At 46.7% G+C, this 24,802-nt stretch overlaps 1 protein-coding gene across 1 annotated transcript; it reads right to left on the bottom strand.

Annotated features, from left to right (window-relative positions):
- Window positions 1-21,214: 21,214 nt before the first annotated feature.
- LOC136610114 (putative olfactory receptor 2B8) lies at window positions 21,215-22,156 on the bottom strand. The gene has a single exon (XM_066589376.1). It carries the CDS (start codon window positions 22,154-22,156, stop codon window positions 21,215-21,217), a length of 942 nt encoding a protein of 313 aa, XP_066445473.1.
- Window positions 22,157-24,802: the final 2,646 nt, after the last annotated feature.

The following is a 24,802-nucleotide window of genomic DNA, read 5'->3' as shown; positions in this document are numbered from 1 at the left end:
ATATTTTTTTAACAGAGCTCGTACTTTCTTAATGGGATCCAGGTGGTGGTCCACTGACAGGCAAGCTATCGCCTGTCCCAGCCCCTGCCTCTCTCCATGGGGCTTTTTAACCAGTGCCCCAGGGAAAGACAGCATGTACTATGAAGAAATTAGAGTGGCCAAACCAGGACAATTCATTCTGTCTTGGTGTCAGAAAGCTGGACACTGCGCTGAGATACATTTGTGGACTCTGTGGGCATAAAAAGCTGGAACCAGCACGTTTGTTGAGCTCTAGTGGTGAAGAACCTGGAGGCGGCCCTCAGAAAAAACTGTTTTGACAGAGCCTGGAGGCAGCCCTCCGAAAAAAATAGTTTTTACAGACACTTTTGGCCCTCTGAGGAACTAGCTGTTCAGCGTGCTGACATGCTGGTTTAGAGGGAGGAGGAAGATCAGGGAAGGATAGACCAAGCTACTTCTACCCTTTTTTGGGGTGATAGAGGGTGCATGGTTCTCAAGTTAAAGCTTAAAGATACTTTATGTTAAGCTGCTTTCCACGGTGGAGAAGAGAAGTCTGAGGAAATCCAGGCTTTGTTCATCTTAATAAATGTAAGCCTGTTGGCGCTGTCAGTTGACAGGTGGGTACGCTTATCCGTGCTAATCCCCCCAGCAGCATTAAACACCCTCTCTGATAACACGCTAGTGGCAGGGCAGGCCAGCACCTCCAAGGCGTACAGCGCTAGTTGGTGTCACGTGTCCAGCTTTGACACCCAATAGTTGTATGGAGCAGAGGAATCACGGAGAACATTGGTACGGTCAGCTATGTACTCCCTCACCATCTTTTTACACTGTTCCCTCCTACTCAGCCTACACTGGGGAGTGGTGACACAGTCTGCCTGGGGTGCCATAGAACTGGCAAAGGCCTTGGAGAGTGTTCCACTGCCTGCAATGGACATGCTGCTTGTTCCCCTCGTCTCCCCTGCCAGTTGGCCCACTGAACTACGTCCTCTACCGCTAGCGTTGTCAGATGGGAACTTTAGTATCAGCTTTTCCACCAGGGCCTTGTGGCATTGCATCACTCTCTCACTGCTTTCCTCTTTGGGAATGAGAGTGGAAAGGTTCTCCTTATACTGTGGCTCGAGAAGGGGGAACACCCAGTAATCTGTGTTGGCCAGAATGCATCTAACGCGAGGGTCACGGGAAAGGCAGCTTAACATGAAGTCAGCCATGTGTGCCAGAGTCCCAGTATGCAAAACATCGCTGTCCTCACTAGGAGGATGACTCTCAGTCTCCTCCTCTTCAGCCCACATACTGAAAAGATGTGAAGGACGTAGCATGGGTACCCTCTGCAGTCTGGACAGCAGTCTCTTTCCCCTCCTCCTCCTCCAATACATGCTGAGAAACAGACATGAGGGTGGTCTGGCTATCAAGCGACATACTGTCATCCCCCATCTCCTGTTCTATCCGCAAAGCGTCGGCCTTAATACTTAGCACCGATCTTCCCAGCAGGCAAAGCAGCGGGATGGTTACGCCGATAATGGCGGCATCGCGGGTCACCACTTGTGTTGACTCCTCAAAGTTTCCTAACACCTGACAGATGTCAGACATCCATGCCCACTCCTCTGTGAAGAAGTGCGGAGGCTGACTACCATTCGACGGGCATGTTGCAGCTGGTATTCAACAATGGCTCTACGCTGCTCGTAAACCCTGGCCAACATGTGCAAAGTTGAATTCCAGCACATGGGCACGTCGCACAACAGTTGGTGAACTGGCAGCTGGAAGGGCTGTTGCAGTGTCCTGAGGGTGGCAGCATCTGTGGTGGACTTTCTGAAATGTGCGCACACGCGACGCACCTTGCCGAGCAGCTCAGACAAATTGGGGTAGTTTTTAAGAAAGCGCTGAACCACCAGATTGAACACATGGGCCAGGCACGGCTCGTGCGCTAGTCTGCCAAGCTGCAGATCCGCCACCAGGTTACGGCCATTGTCACACACGACCATGCCTGGTTAGAGGTTCAGCGGCGAAAGCCACAGATCTGTCTGCTCCGTCAAACCCTGTAACAGCACTTGGGTGGTGTGCCTCTTGTCACCTAAGCTCAGGAGTTTCAGCACTGCCTGTTGATGCTTCCCCAAGGCAGTGCTTCGAGCTACCGACTGAAGGCGACGTGCTCACAGATGGTAATTGAGAGGTGGAAGAGGAGGAGGAGTGGGGGACCTTCCCAGTAGCCGCATTGGTGAGGGCATGGTTGATATTCCGTGACATGTGCTGGTATAGGGCTGGGACGGCACAGAGGGAAAAGTAGTTGCGACTGGGGACCGAGTAGCGAGGGACGGCCGCCGCCATGTGGTTGCGGAAAGCCTGTTTCTTCCAGCCTATATGGCAGCATCTCCAAGCTCAGCAGTTTGAAGATATGCACGTTTAGCGAATGTGCATGTGGGTGGGTGGCAGCATATTTACGCTTGCGCTCTAATGTTTGTGTTATGGACAGCTGAACCCTGCGCTGGGACACATTGGTGGAGGCAGTGGAGGACCGTGCAGGTGAAGGGGTGGATGCAGGGCAGGAGATGCTCATGCCTGCGTTCTGGGAGGAGGATAGCATCTCAGTGCCAGCATGTGACACCCGCAGGCAGTAAATGGCCTTCATTCCACCTCGTCGGGTGCTTAGCTATCGTATGCCTGCGCATGCTGGTGGTGGTCAGGCTGGTAGTGGTGGCTCCCCTGCTGATCTTGGTGTGGCACAGGTTGCACACCACTGTTTGTTGGTCGTCCGCTCTCTCATTAAAAAACCTCCAGACCTTCGAACACCTAGCTCCCTGCACGGGAGCTTGCTGCAAGGAGGTGCTGTGGGGAACAGTTGGGGGATTACTTGCTCTGGCCCTGCTTCTCCCTCCTCCCTCCTCCTCGCGTGGTGCTTGCTCGAGTAACGAGTACTTTCGATTGAGCTTGATGCTCGTTCGAGCATTAGTATAGACGAGCATGCTCGCTCATCTCTAGTGCCAATCCTTATAAGGTGCTGTTAATATATTTATTGGCTACCTGCATATTAACTAAAAACAGTCAAAATTCACAGCAGTTTATCTCTTTGCTTTTTCTTTTCAGTTTTCATAGAAATGCACTGGAATAATCTCACCAAGTACTTCAGTATCAAAGCATCCTGCAGTAGTCTACCAGCTGATAATGATGTAAAGCAAGCAGAACAGAGCTCCTACAGGCACCATTATTTGTTTTCTTTGTACTCCCTGCAGACTTTTTTCATTCATTTTTTATGTAAAGGGATTATGTGTCAAACTTTGAAACACTTAACTTTGTAAGTTTACTTTAAGTTCTATGATAAACTTAAAGCCTAACATTGAGTTATTGCTTATGATACAGAACCCCTAATGTAAATGCTTAATTGTTTTAACTGGCCATTCTTCAGCCTACTCAGCATCTATTCAACTAGCACCATCTTGCTACTTCTTTATCTATATAATGCATGGTCCTCAGTCCTGCACAGAATAAAGCTACCCATCCACTTTAATGTTGCTGGAATCCACTGGCAATATAATGCACATGGAGACCTTTTGGCTGTACCGAAATGGCAGGTGTTGGCTGAGCATTTTTAAGATAAGGCAGGCTCCAAAGATAAAGCTTCGAAATCTTAACCCCTAGCTCCTCCTGAACAGCAGTAATCCATGGGCATTGCATAGAAGTTTTATATGGCAGCATTTGTGCATAAACATTTAGGTTCACACATGGCCAGTTTTAGAGAAAGTGTGGCCTTGGGCAAAATTAAAAATAGGGACCCAAATACTGAAATACTGCATTAACAACACAGTCACATACAAGATGTTTAGGAGGCGGTATGTAAAGCAGAAATCTACAGTTTCCAGGGGTGTTACTAGAGATTGAAAAAAGTCATGTACATTCCTAGATATCAAATACCAGGACTAAATATTACCACCATGCAGTGACCAAATATTACCTCTGTACTGGTTTTGAAGAAAACTATATAAAAAAACAATATTACAAATAACACCACCACACTACGCTTAGTACGGACGCGGGGTGGTGATAACCATGATAGTAAGGACCGTGCGACACCAGAGCACACCACTCAGCACAGTGACAGGAAATGTACAAAATGGTGGAAAAGCCATAAACACAGAAATGCAGGTCGGTGGCACCAACTCCAGAGGAGGAAGGAAACCTGTCCCTAACTTAGCTGGGAGGGTGACAGGTCCCTTCCTAAAGCAGGGACATGGTCTCAATAAAGACGGCCCAGCGTTCTTCTTTTTTGGCGCCTGAATGTCCCTATAAGAACCCCTGGAGAGACGCACCGACACGCAAGGCAAAAACAAAATAAATGAACAAGAAAACAACTGAAAGGACACAGCAGCTACTTATCTGCCAGTTGCAGAACACCAGGCAGAGTATCTCTCCAACTCCACTGTGTATGAAAACAAGCAGCACTGATCAGCAAGAGGGCAGAGAATAAATAGCTACTCTGCACCTGAAACAATGGCAGAGTGAATAGAGAACCACACCTCCACCCTACTCTCAGGCATGGCTAATTCAACATGCAGTCATGCAGCAAGGCATACAGCAATAGCCGATTCTGCACATGATGCATTAACCCCTGACCTGCTTAACCAGGCAACAGGTCATACCTGTGTAAAAGCCACCATGCCACAACGTTGTCGCAACCGACAAGCCGCAACACACACCATGCCCGTTACTAGTATCACCATAAAATTAGTATTATCATCAGAACATAGAAGGGACAGGGGTATGGAAAAGAGGAAAAAGCATAACTGAAATGAATGTGATATCGGACAGAGCCCCTTTAAGATTGCATCGCCCAGCACAAATAGCACCCCTAGAAAACGGCTGATTTTGAATGAAGGAACCATGCACAGACAGACATTTTCCCTAATATATATATATATATATATATATATATATATACTTTTTCACACCCATTGACATCTTGTGATGAAATATATTTGAGCTGTAACTAGAGATGAGCGAGCACCAAAATGCTCGGGTGCTCGTTACTCGAGACGAACTTTTCGCGATGCTCGAGGGTTCGTTTCGAATAACGAACCCCATTGAAGTCAATGGGCGACCCGAGCATTTTTGTATATCGCCGATGCTCGCTAAGGTTTCCATGTGTGAAAATCTGGGCAATTCAAGAAAGTGATGGGAACGACACAGCAACGGATAGGGCAGGCGAGGGGCTACATGTTGGGCTGCATCTCAAGTTCCCAGGTCCCACTATTAAGCCACAATAGCGGCAAGAGTGGGGCCCCCCCCCTCCCAACAACTTTTACTTCTGAAAAGCCCTCATTAGCATGGCATACCTTAGCTAAGCACCACACTACCTCCAACAAAGCACAATCACTGCCTGCATGACACTCCGCTGCCACTTCTCCTGGGTTACATGCTTCCCAACCCCCCCTGCACGACGCAGTGTCCACAGCGCACACCAAACTGTCCCTGCACAGCCTTCAGCTGCCCTCATGCCACGCCACCCTCATGTCTATTTATAAGTGTGTCTGGCACAGGAAAAGCAGGCACACACTGCAGAGGGTTGGCACGGCTAGGCAGCGACCTTCTTTAAAAGGGGCGGGGCGATAGCCCACAATGCTGTACAGAAGCAATGAGAAATATAATCCTGTGCCACCGCCATCAGGAGCTGCACACGTGGGCATAGCAATGGGGAACCTATGTGCCACACACTATTCATTCTGTCAAGGTGTCTGCATGCCCCAGTCAGACCGGGCTTTTTAATTCATAGACACAGGCAGGTACAACTCCCTATTGTGAAGTCCCTGTGGACCGACAGCATAGGTGGCTCCCTGGAACCCACCGGCGGTACATAAAAATATCCCATTGCAGTGCCCATCACAGCTAAGGTAGTAATGTCATGTTTAATGCAGGTGGGCTTCGGCCCACACTGCATGCCCCAGTCAGACTGGGGTTCCTTAGAAGTGGAAACAGATGCATTTACAACTCCCTGTGGACCGACAGCATGGGTGGGTGCCAGGAAGCCACCGGCGGTACATAAATATATCCCATTGCATTGCCCAACACAGCTGAGGTAGTAATGTCGTGCTTAATGCAGGTGGGCTTCGGCCCACACTGCATGCCCCAGTCTTACTGGGGTTCTTTAGAAGTGGAAACAGATGCATTTATAATTCCCTGTGGACCCACAGCATGGGTGGGTGCCAGGAAGCCACCGGCGGTACATAAATATATCCCATTGCATTGCCCAACACAGCTGAGGTAGTAATGTCATGCTTAATGCAGGTGGGCTTCGGCCCACACTGCATGCCCCAGTCAGACTGGGGTTCTTTAGAAGTGGACACATGCAGTTACAACTCCGTGTGGACCGACAGCATGGGTGGCTCCCTGGAACCCACTGGCGGTACATAAATATATCCCATTGCAGTGCCCAGCACAGCTGAGGTAATGTCAGCTTTAATGCAGGTGGGCTAAAAATTAATTTGATTACACTGTAGGCGAGGGCCCAAAAAAATTGGTTTACCAACAGTACTAATGTACCTGAGAAAAATTGCCCATGCCCAACCGAGAGGGCAGGTGAAACCCATTAATGGCTTTGGTTAATGTGGCTTAATTGGTAACTAGGCCTGGAGGCAGCCCAGTTAAAATAAAAATTGGTTGAGGTGAAAGTTTCAACGCTTTAATGAGGAGCAGGAGGAGGAGGAGGAATATTATACACAGATTGATGAAGCAAAAATGTCCCCGCTTTTGATGGTGATAGAGAACGATGCTTCCATCCACGGGTGCAGCCTACGTATTGCTTAGGTATCGCTGCTGTCCGCTGGTGGAGAAGAGAAGTCTGGTGAAATCCAGGCTTTGTTCATCTTGATGAGTGTAAGTCTGTCGGCACTGTCGGTTGACAGGTGGGTACGCTTATCCGTGATGATTCCCCCAGCCACACTAAACACACTCTCTGACAAGATGCTAGCCGCAGGACAAGCAAGCACCTCCAGGGCATACAGCGCGAGTTCAGGCCACGTGTCCAGCTTCAACACCCAGTAGTTGTAGGGGGCAGAGGCGTCACCGAGGACGGTGCTGCAATCGGCTACGTACTCCCTCACCATCCTTTTACAGTGCTCCCGCCAACTCAGCCTTGACTGGGGACCGGTGACACAGTCTTGCTGGGGAGCCATAAAGCTGTCAAAGGCCTTAGAGAGTGTTCCCCTGGCTGCGCTGTACATGCTGCCTGATCTCTGCGCCTCCCCTGCTACCTGGGCCGCGGAAATGCGCCTTCGGCCACTAGCGCTGTCGGATGGGAAGTTTACCATCAGTTTGTCCACCAGCGCTCTGTGGTATAGCATCATTCTCGAACCCCTTTCCTCTTCGGGAATGAGAGTGCAAAGGCTCTCCTTATACCGTGGATCGAGCAGTGTGTACACCCAGTAATCCGTAGTGGCCAGAATGCGCAGATACCACCACCGAGCTGGGGCACGCAATTCGGGGGGTGGGTAGGACGTGAGCGGTCCCAGGCTCTGACTCTGTCCCAGCCTCCACTAAATTCACCCAATGTGCCGTCAGGGAGATATAGTGGCCCTGCCCGCCTGTGCTTGTCCACGTGTCTGTTGTTAAGTGGACCTTGGCAGTAACCGTGTTGGTGAGGGCGCATACAATGTTGCGGGAGACGTGGTCGTGCAGGGCTGGGACGGCACATCGGGAAAAGTAGTGGCGACTGGGAACCGAGTAGCGCGGGGCCGCCGCCGCCATCATGCTTTTGAAAGCCTCCGTTTCCACAAGCCTATACGGCAGCATCTCAAGGCTGATCAATTTTGCAATGTGCACGGTTAACGCTTGAGCGTGCGTGTGCGTGGCGTCGTACTTGCGCTTGCGCTCAAATTGCGGCGCTAGCGACGTCTGGACGCTACGCTGAGAGACATTGCTGGATGGGGCCGAGGACAGCGGAGGTGAGGGTGTGGGTGCAGGCCAGGAGACGGTACTGCCTGTGTCCTCAGAGGGGGGTTGGATCTCAGTGGCAGGTTGGGGCACAGGGGGAGAGGCAGTGGTGCAAACCGGAGGCGGTGAACGGGCATCGTCCCACCTTGTGGGGTGGTTGGCCATCATATGCCTGCGCATGCTGGTGGTGGTGCCTCTATAGCTGATCTTGGCGCGACAAAGGTTGCACACCACTGTTCGTCGGTCGTCAGGCGTCTCTGTGAAAAACTGCCACACCGTAGAGCACCTTGACCTCTGCAGGGTGGCATGGCGCAAGGGGGCGCTTTGGGAACCAGTTGGTGGATTATTCGGTCTGGCCCTGCCTCTACCCCTGGCCACCGCAGTGGCTCGGCCTGTGCCCACACCCTGACTTGGGCCTCCGCGTCCTCGCCCGCGTCCACGTCCTATAGGCCTACCCCTACCCCTCAGCATGGTGTATTAGCAGTAGTGCAGAAACAGAACGCTGTAATTAAATGTGCCGCTTATTGGCCTGTGGTTGGAGGCTGACTTCATTTACGGAACCCGAGGAAATAATTTTGCACAAGCCTGCTGTAACACTTAGCTGGCTGCGTATTTATTTGGAGAACTACAACCCCCAGCACACACGGACCCACAACACTGAGCAGAGTGACAGGCAGGTCAAATATTTGTTTTTCAAAGATTTTTTTTTCAAAAGGACCACTGCGTATATTCAATCTATATATGTCTTCTGGCCCTGCCTACACAATTCTGTCCCTGATGTGTGTGTCACGGAACTGCAGTGTTGCACTGTCTGTTATTAAGTGCAACAGAGCGGTGATTTCAGAGGCAGGAAATAATTTTGCGCAAGCCTGCTGTAACACTTAGCTGGCTGCGTATTTATTTGGAGAACTACAAACCCCAGCACACATGGACCCACAACACTGAGCAGAGTGACAGGCAGGCCAAATATTTGTTTTTCAAAGATTTTTTTTTCAAAAGGACCACTGCGTATATTCAATCTATTAGATGTCTTCTGGCCCTGCCTACGCAATTCTGTCCCTGTAGTATTACTGCAGGGCGCAATGCTCTGCACGGCCGATATAGCAAAAAAAAAAAAAGTGCAACACTGCTAAAAGCAGCCTCCACACTACTGCACACGGTCAGATGTGGCCCTAAGAAGGACCGTTGGGGTTCTTGAAGCCTACACTAACTCCTAACACTCTCCCTGCCTAACCACCACTTCTGTCCCTGTAGTATTACTGCAGGGCGCAATGCTCTGCACGGCCAATATAGCAAAAAAAAAAAATTGTGCAACACTGCTAGAAGCAGCCTCCACACTACTGCACACTGTTAGATGTGGCCCTAAGAAGGACTGTTGGGGTTCTTGAAGCCTACACTAACTCCTAACGCTCTCCCTACAGCAGCTCCAACACTATAGCACTGTCCCTCAGCTATCTCACAACGCATCTGAGGCGAGCCGCGGGAGGGGCCGATTTTTATACTCGGGTGACACCTGATCTCCCCAGCCACTCACTGCAGGGGGGTGGTACAGGGCTTGAACGACGCAGGGGGAAGTTGTAATGCCTTCCCTGTCTTTCAATTGGCCAGAAAAGCGCGCTAACGTCTCAGAGAGGAAAGTGAAAGTAACCCGAACATCGCGTGGTACTCGTTACGAGTAACGAGCATCCCGAACACGCTAATACTCGAACGAGTATCAAGCTCGGACGAGTACGTTCGCTCATCTCTAGCTGTAACCCTTTCATGGCTGAAAAGATGACGTACTCCACACAAAGCAGTGAAGACCATTCAGAGTTTAGGGGTCCAGTCTCTTTAAGGGCTCATTCACATCAGCGTTAGGGGAATCCGTTTTCTTGCTTCCAGAATAGCACACCCTAGCTAAATGGTTCAAAGGAACAAAATTGCACAGAACGGCCCCCAGTGACTATAATGCGGGTCTGTTTGATATCGGACCAGCAGTCCAGTATTTTACCGGAATTTACATAACAAAATAGAAACATCTGATGCTCAGTGAAAGGAGGCAGATCGCACTGGAGAAAGTTTCAACCCACCCTCTTTCTTTCACAATAAACAGTACTTCATAAATAAACAACTGCCTGTTTTAAACGAACGATGCAGCGGTCTGCATGAAAGATCCAATCAGTGATTTATCGCTGATTGGTCTTTCACTGCATGTATTCACTTGGCACAATCATTATGCATACTGCTCGATCTAATGAGTAATTAGCATGAAAATCATATATTTAAAAGATTTCGGATGTGTAAATAAATGTCTGAGGGATAAAAGAGATGACCCAGTGGAGGTTATGCTCAATTGAAATGTGCAGTTTAGTAGTGCCAAAAGACAGGTACGCCAAAGACTGGATTGCAATTGATAGTAAAGGCAGAATGAAGGTCTTCATATAGAAGTCTCTGCTTCGAAAGATGTGAGATTTTGGTTAAAGCATGTAAAAAAGAAAAATAGTGAAATCTTTTATATAATTGCATTACTCATCTAGAAAAAGTTTTTCAATGTCTTCAAGCGATAAGGTACATTCAAGTGGGAGGGCTGCGCTCTAGCCACACAATGCTGTTAAAAACTGTATAATTGCAATCTGTGATGTACATAGCTGGTAGTGCTCTGAGCTGATGGTATGCAGTGTTTATAATAGAAAGTATCTCACCTCTTTTGTTGTCCGGCGATCTGTCTGTTTTTAAATGCAATATACTCACTTTTCACATACCATTCGGTCCAATGGTTTTCTTTGATAAACAATACTAGATACAGGGAAGCGTGGATTTTTGTAGTATATTCCTTGCTTTATTACAAATTCATGCTTTACATGGTCAGGCTGTAAAGCTGAAACGCATACTTCTTCTGCGCGCCTGACCATATAAAGCATGAATTTGTAATAAAGCAAGGAATATACTACAAAAATCCACGCTTCCCTGTATCTACTATTGTTTATGCAGTGTTTAAATGGATTTTATCATTAAAACCAAAAAGTTTCTAGCCACTAGTCCCACACTAAAATAAAAAAAATTGCCTATACTCACATTTCCTTGGCCCCCTGGGAAGCAGCTAATTGGCTACCATGGCTCTAGTGCCAGCTGCACCATCACTATCATAACTCCAACATCAGTGCTCAAATGTTGGGCACCAAGATACCAGGAGTTTGGGAAAGTGGCACTGCGCCTCTGATTGGCTACAGCAGTCATTTGACTACCACCGGTCAGTACACTCTGAAGCCAGCTTCAGAGCCATGGGAGCCATTCAGCTGCGTTCTGGGAGCCCTAAGGGAGGTAAGTATAAGTAATTTTTTTGTTTTAAGGTGGGCCCAGTGGCTAGAACATTTTTGTTTTAGTGACAAAATCCCTTTAACCCCTTAATGACATGGCCTATTTTGGCGTTGAGGACCAAGCGATTTTTTGGTATTTTTCCATCTCCATTTTTCAAAAGCCATAACTTTTTTATTTTTCCGTGGACGCGGCCGTATAAGGGCTTGTTTTTTGCGTGGCGAGCTGTAGTTTTTACCAGTGCCACTTTTGGGTACATAGACAATATCGTAAAATTTTTTAATTTTTTTTTTAATGATAACAGGGAGAGAAAACGTATCAATTCTGCCATAGATTTCTTTTTCTTTTTTTTACAGCGTTAATCATGCAGCATAAATGACACACTAAATTTTTCCTGCGGGTCGGTACGGTTACAACGATACCAAAATTGTTATTTTTTTTTTAGGTTTTTACACTTTTTTGCAATAAAACCCCCTTTTTTTTGGAAATCTTTTTTTCCTCTATAGTTGCATTCAAAGTCCTGTAACTTTTTTATTTTTCTATGTACGGAGCTCTATAAGGGCTTATTTTTTACGAGACGAGCTGTAATTTTTATTGGTACCATTTTGGGGAATGTATGGCTTTTATTGCATTTTTTGGGAGGCAAAATGCTAAAAATTAGCATTTTGCCTCTGTTTTTTAGCGTTGTTTTTTACGCTTTTTATCGTACAAAATAAAAAGTGTGTTCAACTTTTTGTACACTTCGTTACGGACGCGTCAATACCAAATATGTGGGGTTTTAATTTTTTTTCCCTTTTTTTATGCTAATATTAGAAAAAGCATACAAAAAGGGGTTTTTTTACATTTTTTTTTACATTTTTTCTTTTTTTTACACTTTTCTTTTCTTTTTTTATACTATTTGAGTCCCTCTGAGGGACTTACAACACTGTGCCTATGATCGCTGTTATAAGGCATGGCAGAGCTACTGCTCTGCCATGCCTTATCGCTTATACAGCGATTATAGGCACAGGCAATACAGGACGCCAGTGGCGACAGGCCGGGCTCTCGCGATGACATCGTGAGTGCCGGCCGGAGACACAGAGGGAGTCCGCTCCCTTTGTGAACTCTTTCCCTGCCGCAATCTACTTAGATCGCGGCAGCGAAGGGGTTAACAGCGGGCGGCGCATCTCCGATGTCCCCCCGCTGTTACAGCGGGACGTCGGCTGTGACTGACAGCCGGCTCCCGCTGCGGGATAGCGCTGGATCTTATGTGATCCCGCGCTATCTCCAGGACGTACCGGTACGCCCTGTTGCGGGAAGTACCAGGCTGCCAGGACGTACCAGTACGCCCTGGAGCGGGAAGGGGTTAAGCACTGCCTACCATAGAATGATACATTTGGTCGTGCACCTAACCATAGATATATAGGCCAGCAAGCATGGTCAAGGGCATTACACATTCTTAACCCTTTAAGGACCAGGTTGTTTTGTACCTTATGGTCACGACACTTTTTAGGGATTTCACCTATGTGGTGGTTTAACTGCACAATTTTTTTTCCTTTAGCTACCAAAATTATTTTTGCTGCGATTTTTTAAAATATCTTTTTCACTGACTTTTTTTAAACCATTTTTTCAGTTTTATTGGGGCTAAAAATCTAAAAAAATGATTTTTTAAACATTTTTATTAATTTTTTTATTAGTATATTTATGCTAAAATAAAGTATGGGTTCAGGTTCCTCTATTTGTTTTGATATATTTTATGATATATAATATGTATGGTTTTGGATTACAGGGTGCTTATAGCGACGGTTTTGGTTGGCGTCGGTTTTGGGCTATTTTCTTTCTTATGCATATATTGTTGTTTTATTCTGTAATTTTGTTTTACTTGTGTATGTAATTATGTACTATCTATGACCTGCCTGATGTCATCTAAGACCTCTGGGGGACATTCACATGTCTGTTTTTTTTTATTTGACACTTTCTCACTGTAGTTGGGGCATCCATAGGAGCCCCAGTTACAGGGGAAACAACCCCTGTAGTGACAATAGTCACTGGCAGAGCTGGACAGGGTCTAGTATGACCCTGCAGCTCTGCTTTAGCAGGAAACCCCGGCAGTCACGTAATCCCCCCAGCTCCCTTTGTGGAAGTTACATTTCCGCTTTCACTTTCTTGTACACAGCACTGATTGAGCGCTGTGTACTTGGGGAAGAAAAAGGCAGAAAGGGTTAAAAAAAACCTCCTAACTTTTCCTTCGGGTTATCAGCTGTGACTAACAGCTGACATCCTGTCCTGCCTCTGATTGATTGCAGAGACAGGAGGCTTGAATCCCCGCTGTAATTTTACTATTGGCGGGGCTTTAAGCCCAGGACCAAGTGCTGTATACTTACCACACTTGGTCCTTAATGGGTTAATAGCACACTGAGTTAATGTCATGGAATTGTTGCATGAAGCCAAAAGGGTTGGCTCTTGTTTCCTGGTGCTTCCAAGAATTGCGGGACATTCATCCATGCCTGTCCCCTCCTCGTCCCTTTCCTCCACCTCTTCCTAACACCTTTCAGAAAGAAGAGGAGGGGGATAATATAGGTTCAAAGACAGGGATGTGGCTATGCAAAGTTCCTTTCATCTTGCACTAATCCCAGATACTCTGTATGGATGGCACGACAAATGGTGACATTCTTAGGCCTGACCCTGAGGAATGTGGGCCATCACCCCCAGGCACTTTAAGGCATATGAGTGCTTTTATGCTGCAGTGCTTGCAGAAGGACCGTCACATTGCCCACATCTAAATATCAGATCGATATTGGGTTGCCACCCTCCTTGATCGCTTATTATACAGTAAGCTTATTATACAGTATGCACCAGGTAACTTCAGACATATGCACTGTGTTGCAGCCATTCTGAGGCCTGCACCGGGCTTGCAGGCCAGACCAGGTTTTGGGTGTGCCCTTGCTTCTCCTGGAGCTGAGGGGCGTGATAGTTGCAGGAGAAACGTCAGTCAGCACCTGGTGCTGAGTAGCTTGGCTCCTACTTAAACAGTGCCAGCATGATCTACTGTGCTGGTCATTACTTCAGTTGCCTTTGGACAGCGACGGAGGAATACACCTTGGCTGAAGCTCCCCATGCTAGCTAAGTGCTTTTCTGTTTTGGGTTTTCTGTTTCGCCTTTCTTTTGTGCTAGGGCTCCCTGATAGGGACTAGTCAGTGGCCTAGGCACACGTGCTCGCACTTGTCAGAGCGATCGGTCCGCCGAGTAGGCCGGGCCCCCTCCCAGGTTAGGGGACTATAGGGAGAGTATTCCCCCTTAGTTTATGTTTTCTTTGCACAGTTGTGCCTTTTGTTTGTGTTGTTGTGGTTGCACGTCGGGAAGACGCAACTGAATTACCAGCCCTTACCTACTCAGGGAGATTCTGTGCTGTTAACATAAATCCCCTTAAGGTTTTGTCGCACCAGCTCGGCACGCTGGCTGCGGAGGTCGCTGAGATTAAACAGCAACAACTTACGCTACAGGTTCCCAGCAAGGAACCAAAAATTGAGCTACCAGACCATTTTTCTGGTGATAGGCAGAAATTCGGATCCTTTCGTGAGGCCTGTAAGCTCTATTTCAGACTGTGTCCTAGCTCTTCAGGGGACGACGCCCAGAGGGTGGGCATTGTAATGTCCAGACTGCAGGGGGCGCCACAGGCATGGGCGTTTTCATTACCCCTGACGTCTGAGGCCCTGACCTCAGTGGATAACTTTTTTGCTGCTTTGGGTCTTATTTATGACGACCCCGATAAGATAGCGGTGGCTGAGGGAAATATCAGACGTTTACGACAGAGAGATTCCACTGTTGAAGATTATTGTGCTAAGTTTCGACGTTGGGCAGCAGAAACTCAGTGGAATGACCCTGCTTTAAAGAGTCAGCTCCATTGTGGTCTGTCCAATGAGATCAAGGATGTACTGGTAGGACATCCAGTACCTCGCAGTCTGGATGAGGCCATGTCTCTGGCTACTAAAGTTGGGAGACGGATCAGGGAGAGGCATCAGAAACCGTCTACGGATCCCGACCTCCTACCTACAGGTATGGAAGAGCCCATGCAGCTGGGGTCTCTGGCTGGCAGGGGTAGGAGGAGAAGGACAGTACAGTTTAATGGCCGATGCTTTGTCTGTAATCATACAGGTCATATGGCTCAGTTTTGCCCACGTCGTAATGCTCAGTGGGAAAAACTAGATGGCCTGGAGGTTAGAGGGAAGGTTCCTCTAGGCCATCAGATTGCTTGGGTATCCTCTTCCAGGCTTGTACTTTGCTCTGAATTTCCTTGTGGCAGTGTTGACAGTCCCATACAAGTCTTTTTGGATTGTGGAGCTAGTGTTAATTTAATACATCAGGAGACTGTCAAACGTTTAGGCTTAGAGATGAGTGCTTTGGATTCTCCCATCCCTGTGTCCGCCATTGATGCTGCTCCACTATCTCAGAGAAATCTGTGTTTTTGGGTACCTAATGTCCATTTAAGGATTGGGCTGTTCCACACGGAATGTATAACACTATATGTCATGGAATCCCTCCCTACGCAAGTAGTTCTGGGGTTGCCCTGGCTGCGCCTACACAACCCAGTAGTGGACTGGGAAAAGGGGGACATTGTTAAATGGAGCCCTGGTTGTCTGTCCCGTTGCATTTCTGCTGATATAGCCTCCATTCAGGCAGAGGAGTTGCCTGAATTTATCGCTGACTTCTCTGATGTGTTTTCCCAAGAGGGGGCAGACAAATTGCCACCGCACAGACAGGGCGATTGTGCCATTGAACTTCTCCCTGACTGCAAGTACCCCAAGAGTCGCATGTTCAACATATCGGCCCCTGAGAGACAGGCGCTCAAAGATTATATCCAGGACAGCTTGAGAAGGAATCATATACGACCATCTAATTCCCCACTAGCAGCTGGTTTCTTTTTTGTAAAGAAAAAAGATGGCGGGTTACGTCCCTGTGTTGACTTTAGGGAATTGAACAAAATCATGAAACGCAATCCATACCCTCTCCCCCTTATTCCGGATCTGTTTTCGCAGTTGAATGGCTCCAACTGGTTTTCCAAACTAGACTTGCACGGGGCATATAATTTAATCCGGATTAGGGAGGGGGACGATTGGAAGACTGCGTTTAATACCCCAGAGGGTCATTTTGAGAGTCTGGTGATGCCTTTTGGTCTCACTAATGCCCCTGCTGTATTCCAGTCCTTGATCAATGAGGTTCTCTCTCAATTTGTGGGCAGATTTGTACCAGTATACTTGGATGATATTTTGATCTTTTCTCCGGATTTCGAGTCCCATGTTTCTCATGTTCACCAGGTCCTCCAAGCTTTGCGTGAGAATTGTTTGTTCGCCAAAAGAGAAAAGTGTGTATTTGCTGTACAAGAGATCACATTTTTGGGGCATATAATTACCCACGAAGGGTTTATGATGGATCCTGAGAAGGTCCAAGCTGTACAGGATTGGGTCCTACCAGAAAATGTAAAAGCCTTACAAAGGTTCTTGGGGTTCGCCAACTATTACCGTAGATTCATTAGGAATTTTTCGGTGATAGTTAAACCTCTCACTGATATGACTAAGAAGGGGTGCTTTCCTACTAAATGGTCGACGGAAGCTGTGCAGTCATTTCAGAGATTGAAGAGGTGTTTTGCTACTGCTCCGGTTCTGGTGCAGCCAGATTCTTCCAGGCCCTTTATTGTTGAGGTCGATGCTTCTGAGGTGGGGGTTGGAGCAGTTCTATCTCAGGGAACAAAGACATTGCAAGATCTCCGCCCGTGTGCATTCTTCTCCAGTAAATTTTCATCTTCGGAGCGAAATTATGACATTGGGGACAGGGAATTGCTGGCGATTAAATGGGCATTCGAGGAGTGGCACCATTTTCCAGAGGGGGCGCGACACACAGTAACTAGAGATGAGCGAGCATACTCGTCCGAGCTTGATGCTCGTTCGAGTATTAGGGTGCTTGAGATGCTCGTTACTCGAGACGAGCACCACGCGGTACTCGTCTCGATTAAACGAGCACTGACCATTGAAAGCAATGGGCTGCCGGCGATCGCGGGATGAATTGTCGGGAAGGGCTTAAATATATAAGCCCTTCCCTGCAATTCATCCAGAAATGTGTAAAAATAAAAAAAAATATACCCACCTTGTCCCGGCAGAACGATGTTAGCCCATTGAATTCAATGGAGCCAGCAATACAGCCGGCTCCATTGAAAGCAATGGGCTGCCGGCGATCGCGGGGTTGAATTGTCGGGAAGGGCTTAAAGGGGTTGTCCCGCGGCAGCAAGTGGGTCTATACACTTCTGTATGGCCATATTAATGCACTTTGTAATGTACATTGTGCATTAATTATGAGCCATACAGAAGTTATAAAAAGTTTTTTACTTACCTGCTCCGTTGCTAGCGTCCTCGTTCCCATGGAGCCGACTAATTTTCGCCCTCCGATGGCCAAATTAGCCGCGCTTGCGCAGTCCGGGTCTTCTGCTCTCTTCAATGGAGCCGCTCGTGCAGAATGCCGGCTCCGTGTAGCTCCGCCCCGTCACGTGCCGATTCCAGCCAATCAGGAGGCTGGAATCGGCAATGGACCGCACAGAAGAGCTGCGGTCCACGGAGGGAGCAGACCCCGGCGGCCATCTTCAGCAGGTAAGTATGAAGACGCCGGACCGCCGGGATTCAGGTAAGCGCTGAGCGGTTTGTTTTTTTAACCCCTGCATCGGGGTTGTCTCGCGCCGAACGGGGGGGGGGTTAAAAAAATAAATAAAAACCCGTTTCGGCGCGGGACAACCCCTTTAAATATATATAAGCCCTTCCCTGCAATTCATCCAGAAATGTGTAAAAATAAAAAATATATATATACTCACCTTGTCCCGGCAGACGGAGTTCAGCGCGGCTGGGCTGCAGTGGGTGTGAAGGGGGTGTGAGTCAGACATGCCCCTGATTGGCTCAGCTGGGCCAATCAGAGGCAGATCTCACTCACACCCATTCATGAATTCATGAATGGGTGAGTGAGTGTTGCCTCTGATTGGCTCAGCGCAGCTCTCAGCTGAATGACAGCAGTTCAGCACCACAGTGCAGGGGACAGCAGGAGAACACACGACTGTGCCCCGGCAGCTGAAGGGAGGTGAGTATGTATTTTTGTTTTTTAAATCACTTTTAATTCATTTCCAGGGAATGGCTTATATGTAAAGTCCTTCCCTGAAAAAGAATTCAGGTGTGCCAGCGGACCATTGTCTTCAATAGAGTCGACGGCAGCAGCAGCGGCTCCATTGAAGAGAATGCCTGCATTTTTATTCTTTTTTACACTAAAATCTTTCTTTTTCAGCTAAAGGCTTATATTTTTAAGCCCTACCCGAAAATTCATCCCGCGCTCGCCGGCAGCCCATTGCTTTCAATGAAGCCGGCTGTATTGCCGGCTCCATTGAATTCAATGGGCTAACATCGTTCTTCTCTGCCACAGCAGAGGAGAACGATCGTTATGCTGACAGTGCGGGGGGGGGGAGGTCTCACTCTTGCCACTGTGGCTTAATAGTGAGACCTCGGAGCCCAAAATGCAGCCCTGCATGTTGCTCCTCGCCTGCCCTATCCATTTCTGTGTTTTTTACATGACTTTGGTGATTTGCTAAGATTTTCACAAATGAAAACCTTAGCGGAGCACCTGTCATATACAAAAATGCTCGAGTCGCCCATTGACTTCAATGGGGTTCGTTACTCGAAACGAACTCTCGAGCATCACTGAAAGTTCGACTCGAGTAACGAGCACCCGAGCATTTTGGTGCTCGCTTATCTCTAACAGTAACGCTTTTCACGGATCACAAAAACCTCATATATCTGGAATCTGCCAAGAGACTTAATTCCAGACAGGCAGGCTGGTCGCTTTTCTTTTCCTGTTTCAATTTTTTAGTTACATATCGTCCAGGCTGGATGAATATGGAGGCCGATGCTCTTTCCAGAAGTTTTCTTCCAGTAGTTTCTGAGGAACCTCCTGCCCCTATCCTGTCTGAAGGGGTGGTGGTGTCGGCAGTGTCATTAGAGTTAGAGGAGCAAGTCCGTAAAGCACAAAATTTGGCCCCGTCAAAGCTTCCGGCTGGGAAGCTTTTTGTTCCTGTTCATCTAAGGTTACAGGTGCTGGCCGAGGTTCACAGTTTGGTGTTGGCTGGGCATCTGGGGATTAATAATACCCGTAAGTAACTCTCGAGAACCTATTGGTGGCTGTCATTACGATGGGATACGTTCAGTTTTGTTTCATCATGTGAGGTGTGTGCCAGAACCAAGTCATCCCGCAGTCGGCCAGCCAGTATGTTAGTGCCGCTGCCTATTCCTAAGAGACCATGGACGCATTTGTCCATGGACTTCATTACGGATTTACCACCTTCCGATGGAAACACGGTTGTGTGGGTGGTAGTGGACCGGTTTAGTAAAATGTGCCATTTTGTGACACTCCCCGGTTTACCTAATGCCAAGACGTTGGCGAGTTTGTTCATTTGCCACATCGTTAGACTACATGTTTTGCCAGAGAATATAGTCTCTGATTGCGGCGTACAATTTGTGTCTAGCTTTTGGCGAATAGTCTGCTCTTGTTTGGGTGTCCTGCTTTCGTTTTCCTCGGCATACCATCCTGAGACCGATGGGCAAGCGGAGAGGTGTAATCAGAACCTGAAGCAGTATTTACGTTGTTTTGCCTCGGAAAATCAGGAGGACTGGTCGAAGTTCTTACCACTAGCCGAGTTTGCTCTAAACAATAGACCACTGGAGGCTACGTGGACCTCACCGTTCTTTTGTAACTACTGATTTCACCCATGTTTTGGCCCCCTTTTCAAGAGGGTTTCGGAGGTACCAGGAGCAAATGAGTTTTGTTCCGATATTGAGGCTGGGTGGGCGGAGGTCAAGAAAAATTTACAGCGATCCGTTCGGTGCAGCAAGCGAGTTGCAGACAGTCACCGTTCTGAGGAGGCGGGATTCTGTGTTGGAGACTTGGTGTGGTTGTCTACCAGAAATATAAAACTCAAACAACCATCCGCTAAACTGGGCCCGCGATTTATCGGTCCGTTTAAAATAATTGAAAAGATTAACGCGGTGGCCTTCCAGTTAGAAATTCCCAGCACGATGAAAATCAACGTGTTCAATAAATTTCTGCTCAAAAGATTCATCGATTCTGGGAATGACTCACCACCCCTGGCCCCTGCGCTAGTGGATGGGGAGGAGCAATTTGTAATCAGCCGCATTCTGGACTCCCGTCTAGTCAGGAATTCCCTGCAGTACCTGGTGCACTGGCGTGGTTATGGCCCAGAACAGAGCTCATGGGTTCCGCAGCGGATGTTCATGAAGATCGGCTGGTAAAAAATTTTCATAGCTCACACCCTGGTCGTTCTGGTCCTAAGGGTCCTGGGGCCCCTTGTAGAAGGGGAGGTACTGTTGCAGCCATTCTGAGGCCTGCACCGGGCTTGCAGGCCAGACCAGGTTTTGGGTGTGCCCTTGCTTCTCCTGGAGCTGAGGGGCGTGATAGTTGCAGGAGTAACGTCAGTCAGCACCTGGTGCTGAGTAGCTTGGCTCCTACTTAAACAGTGCCAGCATGATCTCCTGTGCTGGTCAATACTTCAGTTGCCTTTGGACAGCGACGGAGGAACACACCTTGGCTGAAGCTCTCCATACTAGCTAAGTGCTTTTCTGTTTTGGGTTTTCTGTTTCGCCTTTCTTTTGTGCTAGGGCTCCCTGATAGGGACAAGTCAGTGGCCTAGGCACGCGTGCGGGCTCGCACTTGTCAGAGCGATCGGTCCGCCGAGTAGGCAGGGCCCCCTCCCGGGTTAGGGGACTATAGGGAGAGTATTCCCCCTTAGTTTATGTTTCCTTTGCACAGTTGTGCCTTTTATTTGTGTTGTTGTGGTTGCACATCCGGAGGACGCAACACACTGAATGTAGCCATAGACCCATATTCACCCATATTAATATTATATTGCCTTAAACAACGTATCTTGAGAAGAATATATTAGAAAAGGCTTCAGTACAAAGATACTTTGTTTGAAGAATCAATGTTTATATCATTTGCCAGATACAAATGTTTTCCTTCTGATGTCCACAAATGCTCCCATAACATCTTTGTTCCTCAAAGTGTATATCAAAGGATTCAGCATTGGGGTTATAACACTATAGAACAAAGTAGCCATTTTGTCTTGGCTCTTTACATGGGCCGATCCAGGTCTCATATACATGAAAACACCGGCTCCATAAAAGAGGGATACAACTATAATGTGTGAAGCACAGGTGGAGAAGGCCTTCCTCTGCCCCACAGTTGTGCTGATCTTCAGTATGCTGGAAATGATATAACCATATGTAATGAGGATGAGGAAGAATGGACCCATCACCATCACTATAGCAAAGAAGAAAATAACAGTCTTATTAAGAGAGGTATCCGCACAGGCTAGCTCCAGGACTGATGGGATCTCACAGAAAAAGTGATTTATTACATTTGGACCACAAAAGGGCAACTGCAATGCAAGGACTGTGTGTACAGTAGTGTTTATTAAGCCTGCAACCCAGGCACCAGTTGCCATCATAATGCACAAGATGGGATGCATAATAGTAGTGTAGTGTAATGGACTACATATAGCCACATACCGGTCGTAGGCCATTGATAACAATATGTAGCACTCCACCCCTCCTAGCAAGAGATGGATGAACATCTGAGTGACACAACCATTAAAAGATATGCTTTTTCTCATTGACAAAAAGTTAATGAGCATATTTGGGACAATACTTGATGTGTACCAGATGTCCAAAAATGACAGATTGCTCAAGAAGAAATACATAGGGGTGTGAAGCCGGGAGCTTATTCTACTGAGAATAATAATGATTATGTTACCAGTTAGTGATATAATGTAACAAGATAAAAATACAGGAAATAGCACTATCTGAATATTCTTCTGGCTGGCTAGTCCAAGAAGAATGAATTCTTCAACTGTTGTGTATTTGGACAAGTTCATTCCAATGCCAGTATTGTGTAGAATCATAAATTTCCAATTCCCAATATGTAAAAATTCATCAGCCTCCTATAAAAAAACAAAAACAGCTATTTGAATGAGCAAACCAGATCTACAATGCATTCAAAAAGTCTTCAGACCCTTTCACGTTTTTTTTACATTTTCTTATGTTGTGGCCTCACGCAAATAATAAAAAATGTTTTGCCCCATTATTCTGCTCTTAATACACTATAATGACAAAGTATTGAGTGCAGGGCCTGAATACTTATGTCAATGAAAAAAGGTTAGTTTTTCATCTTTAAAAAAATTGTAAAGATTTGTAGCATACTGTTTTCACCTTCTGATTACGGGGTATTGAGTGCAGAATGATGGAGAAAACTTGAAATATTTTTTGTAAATTTGCAAAAGGCCATAACATAAAATGTAAAAAAGGTCAAAGGGTCTGATGACTTTCTAAATGCATTGCATACATTATGATGCAGTTTATGTAGTTGTTAATTCATTTTCACTGAATTGATTCTCCAAGATGTAACTATTAATAAATATAAGTTAAAAACTATATCTGAGCTTCACACGTGTGAATATAAAATAAAACTAATCTCACCACCCTTGTGAATGTCCTCTTATTAATATAAGAGAATACAAAGTTAATTGCCTTATAGGTACATACAGGGCTTACTGTATCTTGAAACATATATTCAATCGATAGGAGTTTATATGAGGAATGCACCAAATTTAAAATCTCGGGTCTAAGGGCGCCCACCCACTGGCGATTTTTTTTTCTTTGCGTTTTGCGTTTTTTCTGCAGAGCAATTAGAATTGAATGTACGCCTGTCCACTGGCGTTTTGCGTTGCGTTGCGTTTTTTAACATAGGAACTGTCAGTTGCATATGTGTCCTTATTTTTCTCCTAATGCACCCATGAAAGTCAATGGAAATTAATGGAAAAGCCGCGAAAACGCGGCAAAAAACGCGGCGAAAAACGCGGGAAAAACACCGCGAAGACGCGGCGTTTTTCACGCACGAAAATCGCAAACGCCAGTGGGTGGGCGCCCTTAGGGCGCCCACCCACTGGCGATTTTTTTCCCTGCGAAATTCGCAGCATTTTTTTCTCTGCAGGGGTCTATGGGACTTGTAATGTTAAAATCGCAATTTACCGCGAAATCGCGATTTTGCGCGATCGCGATTTTAACATTACAAGTCCCATAGACCCCTGCAGAGAAAAAAATGCTGCGAATTTCGCAGGGAAACAAAATCGCCAGTGGGTGGGTGCCCTAAGATAGAGAGACCCGGAATAGTAGGGTAGGGTTCAGAAGACAGGGTATAAGTCCTAACAGGACAAAAAAACACCCAGCATCCACTTACTCCCTATTATGAAAAAATGACATTTGAGTGGTGTATAGTAATAGATACGACTTCAGACACCTTTTTATAGCTTCAGACTGATAATGATTTATCCATAGATCGTGGGGGAACTCTGATGGCAGAGAGCTCACCATGATCATTATGGTCATCTGTATTACTTCCTATAGGAAATCCTTAAGTTAAGAAATAAAGAAATGTATTCTGGAATGAGTTAGGTTTAATATAGACGGCTCAGTCCAGTAATCACTTCGTCATATGTCTTAGATAGTACAAGCACATAATGTTATTTTGATTCTTTTTTGGTTCAGTTCAAACAGATAATGTTAAGGCCCATTTAGACACATCGATTATCGCTCAAAATTCGCTCAAAAGCCATCTTTTGAGCGATAACACTAGCCAACAAAAAAAAATATTTTGGAATGTTTCCTTAACTTCATGAGTCAAATCTTACTAATTTGGGGGTGAGAAAAACAAATACGACAAAGAAAAATTGTTATTAGCTCTAGTTCTGTGATATACAATAGGTGGAAGTATGTTATTTTAACGGGTTAAGAGAAAATGATTAGAGATGAGCGAATGTACTCGGTAAGGCCGATTTTGCAATCGAGCACCGCGATTTTCGAGTACTTCACTACTCGTGTGAAAAGATTCGGGGGGCGCCGTGGGTGGGAAGTGGGGGGAGGGGGAGAGAGAGAGAGCTCCCCCCTGTTCCCCGCTGCTACCTCCCGCTCCACCACGCCACCCCCTGCCCCCCGACGACCCCCGAATCTTTTCACCCGAGTAGTGAAGTACTCGAAAATTGCAGTGCTCGATCGAGTAATTACTCGAAACGAGTACGTTCGCTCATCTCTAAAAATGATACATTTTAATTACATATGCTAACAACATTGAAAGTGCATTTGAAATTTTTTTCAATGATAGTTACAGTCTAGGAGTTCTAAAGTAATGGAAGAATTCCTGGCAGATGGTTCAGTGTGAAGAGAATCATGTGGTGACATCATGAGATCGTTTTTCTATTGGCTTGCCTCTTGTAAGTGAGTTCCGGAGCATCCCTACACACAGACCAGCAATAGTCCGCAAACATTGCTTCATTCCAATGGCTCTGAAAGCTTTGTTCCATTACAGAATTATCCTGGTGGAATCTTTCTCCGGGTTCATCACTGACAGCTCCACAACTAGGAGGGAAAAAGTCAAGGTGGGAGTGTAGAAAATGGATTTTAAGGGACATGTTGCATCCGAGTTGATTGTATTTTCCCAGGAGTACTGTTACCAACTGAGTGTAGTT

Source organism: Eleutherodactylus coqui, chromosome 2 (genome assembly GCF_035609145.1).
Source record: "Eleutherodactylus coqui strain aEleCoq1 chromosome 2, aEleCoq1.hap1, whole genome shotgun sequence".
Classification (NCBI taxonomy): Eukaryota; Metazoa; Chordata; class Amphibia; order Anura; family Eleutherodactylidae; genus Eleutherodactylus; species Eleutherodactylus coqui.
Note: the sequence above shows the minus strand (reverse complement) of the source record. Positions and strands in the feature narration are given on the sequence as shown.

Excerpts from the sequence above, each read along its gene's own strand:
- LOC136610114 (XM_066589376.1), bottom strand. The coding sequence starts at position 22,156 with ATGAACTTGTCCAAATACACAACAGTTGAAGAATTCATTCTTCTTGGA.